At 42.1% G+C, this 1,901-nt stretch overlaps 1 protein-coding gene across 1 annotated transcript; it reads right to left on the bottom strand.

The window, feature by feature from the left end:
* Nucleotides 1-335: 335 nt before the first annotated feature.
* Nucleotides 336-770, bottom strand: LOC126460052 (molybdenum cofactor biosynthesis protein 1-like). The gene has a single exon (XM_050095898.1). It carries the CDS (start codon nt 768-770, stop codon nt 336-338), a length of 435 nt encoding a protein of 144 aa, XP_049951855.1.
* Nucleotides 771-1,901: the final 1,131 nt, after the last annotated feature.

Below are 1,901 nucleotides of genomic sequence, written 5' to 3'. Positions count from 1 at the left end.
AAAATACTGACAGTGACAAAACAATGAATGTTAGTGAAGTTAAGAGTGTCTTACATGGATACTGCAACTGAAAGCTTTGTTTTTGTGTGTAATTTATCTACAGTGTACTACAAAAAAAGTGGTTAAGGGTAAATCACATTTTGAAAAGCTTTTGTAAATGGGCAACTTGACAAATTATTTTTAATTAAGTTTCTCTCTTTTTCGAAATTAAAGGTGCAACTTATATTCAGGCCAATTCGATGTGTATATAATTTATGATAACTACGAACAGACTTTGAAATTTGCCTACATCACACCAGGTATACTTAACTTATTTCACTGACCCACACAGATGCTCATGTCCGGTGGAAGTCTCCTCTAGTTCCCCCACTTTTGGCCAGAATCATTATTTCAGATATCACAATGTCATGACTCACAGCTTTGCACATATCATACACTGTTAAGGCAGACACCGATACAGCAGTGAGAGCTTCCATCTCCATGCCCGTCTGCCCTCTACACTTTGCCGTGCCAGTTATAATCACACAGTTGAGAGCAGAGTCCAGTTCAATGTCCACAGCCACAGAGGATAAAGATATGTTATGACACAGAGGGATAATGCTGGACGTCTGCTTGGCCCCCACAATTTCCGCCAGGCGAGCAACGCTAAGTACGTCACCTTTCTTCAGACCATTTTCTCGTACGAGTTTCATCAGTTCGGGTCCCACAAAAACCTTTGCTCGTGCTATAGCAGTCCGTTCTGTCACCAGCTTCAAACCCACGTCGACCATTTTCGCCCTGCCGGTCCGGTCAACATGAGTCAGACTTCCGTACTGTGCTCCCAAACTGCAGAAATGGCAAGAGAAGACAGAGGGCTGTGCTCTGTGTGTTTGTCTAGTTAGGAGTCCTGCATTGCACATAATGCTTGGGGTACAGGGAAGCAAAAGAAACTGTTTTCTAGATTCAGTCACTACACTCAAATTATGTGACAACAACTGAGACATCTGTGTATCCGACACAAACAGGGGCGAAATATTGATATCCAAGAAGAAGTACTTTTGAAAATCTTGTTTCTGAAGGTTTAACAACTTCCGACTTTGTGTCTTCATGACATCACTACAGCCATCAAGTTCAGTGCCACCTGGAACAAAAATACAAGCTGTAACAAAGAACTCTTCATGATCTGAAAATAGGTTAACTACAAAAGAATTTTTAAGCATTTGTGTTGAAACACCCCCGATTAATTCCTTTACTGGATTTTGGGTAATTTACCGAAGCCACCAAACAGTTAATTATTATGATATATGACCGTGTGCTTAATGGATGAAAGGCTATTGGTTGTTCTGCTGTGGTTTCAGGAGTATTTCAACCGAATGCGGCTGTTCTGAGACGGAACAGCTAATGATTGAAAGTTTGTCTATTGTTAAGTATCACAAAGGTTGTGATGTACAACTGATATATATTTCCTACTAACACACAAATTCTGAGGCAGTTGCTACCTTTGCCTTACACGTCTAATTGCGGTTATCTCTTTTTATTGATTGCTGATTTTCAGTACTTTGTCACACGCAATGCTGATGTTTAACATTCACAACAATCCTCACTGCAATCCATGGTTGTTGCTGGCCGACGCGGTTGACGTGAAACACGTAATTCGGCACTTGTCACTTTCTGTTTCTTATCACTCGCGAATCGGCATTAGTGAGAGTCAACCCCACGACGATCAGGGGGACGTGCTCACTCATCATACTCCAGTGAATTTTACCGTTTACAACTCACTCGACCACCATTCTTGCCCATCTTTCCCACTCTACTTCTCACTCGACACTCTACCATACTACTGCGCACTCAGCACTAGTCTTACTGCCTACTGCAGCGCTCGACAATCGACTCCTGTCCGCTATCGACCTGGGTGTCAGATT

This window comes from Schistocerca serialis, chromosome 1, assembly GCF_023864345.2.
Source record: "Schistocerca serialis cubense isolate TAMUIC-IGC-003099 chromosome 1, iqSchSeri2.2, whole genome shotgun sequence".
NCBI lineage: Eukaryota > Metazoa > Arthropoda > Insecta > Orthoptera > Acrididae > Schistocerca > Schistocerca serialis.
The sequence above is the reverse complement of the archived record's forward strand: the minus strand, read 5'-3'. Positions and strand labels throughout refer to the sequence as shown.

What these genes read in the sequence shown, in the direction of transcription:
- LOC126460052 (XM_050095898.1), bottom strand. Translation starts at nt 770, where the DNA reads ATGGTCGACGTGGGTTTGAAGCTGGTGACAGAACGGACTGCTATAGCA.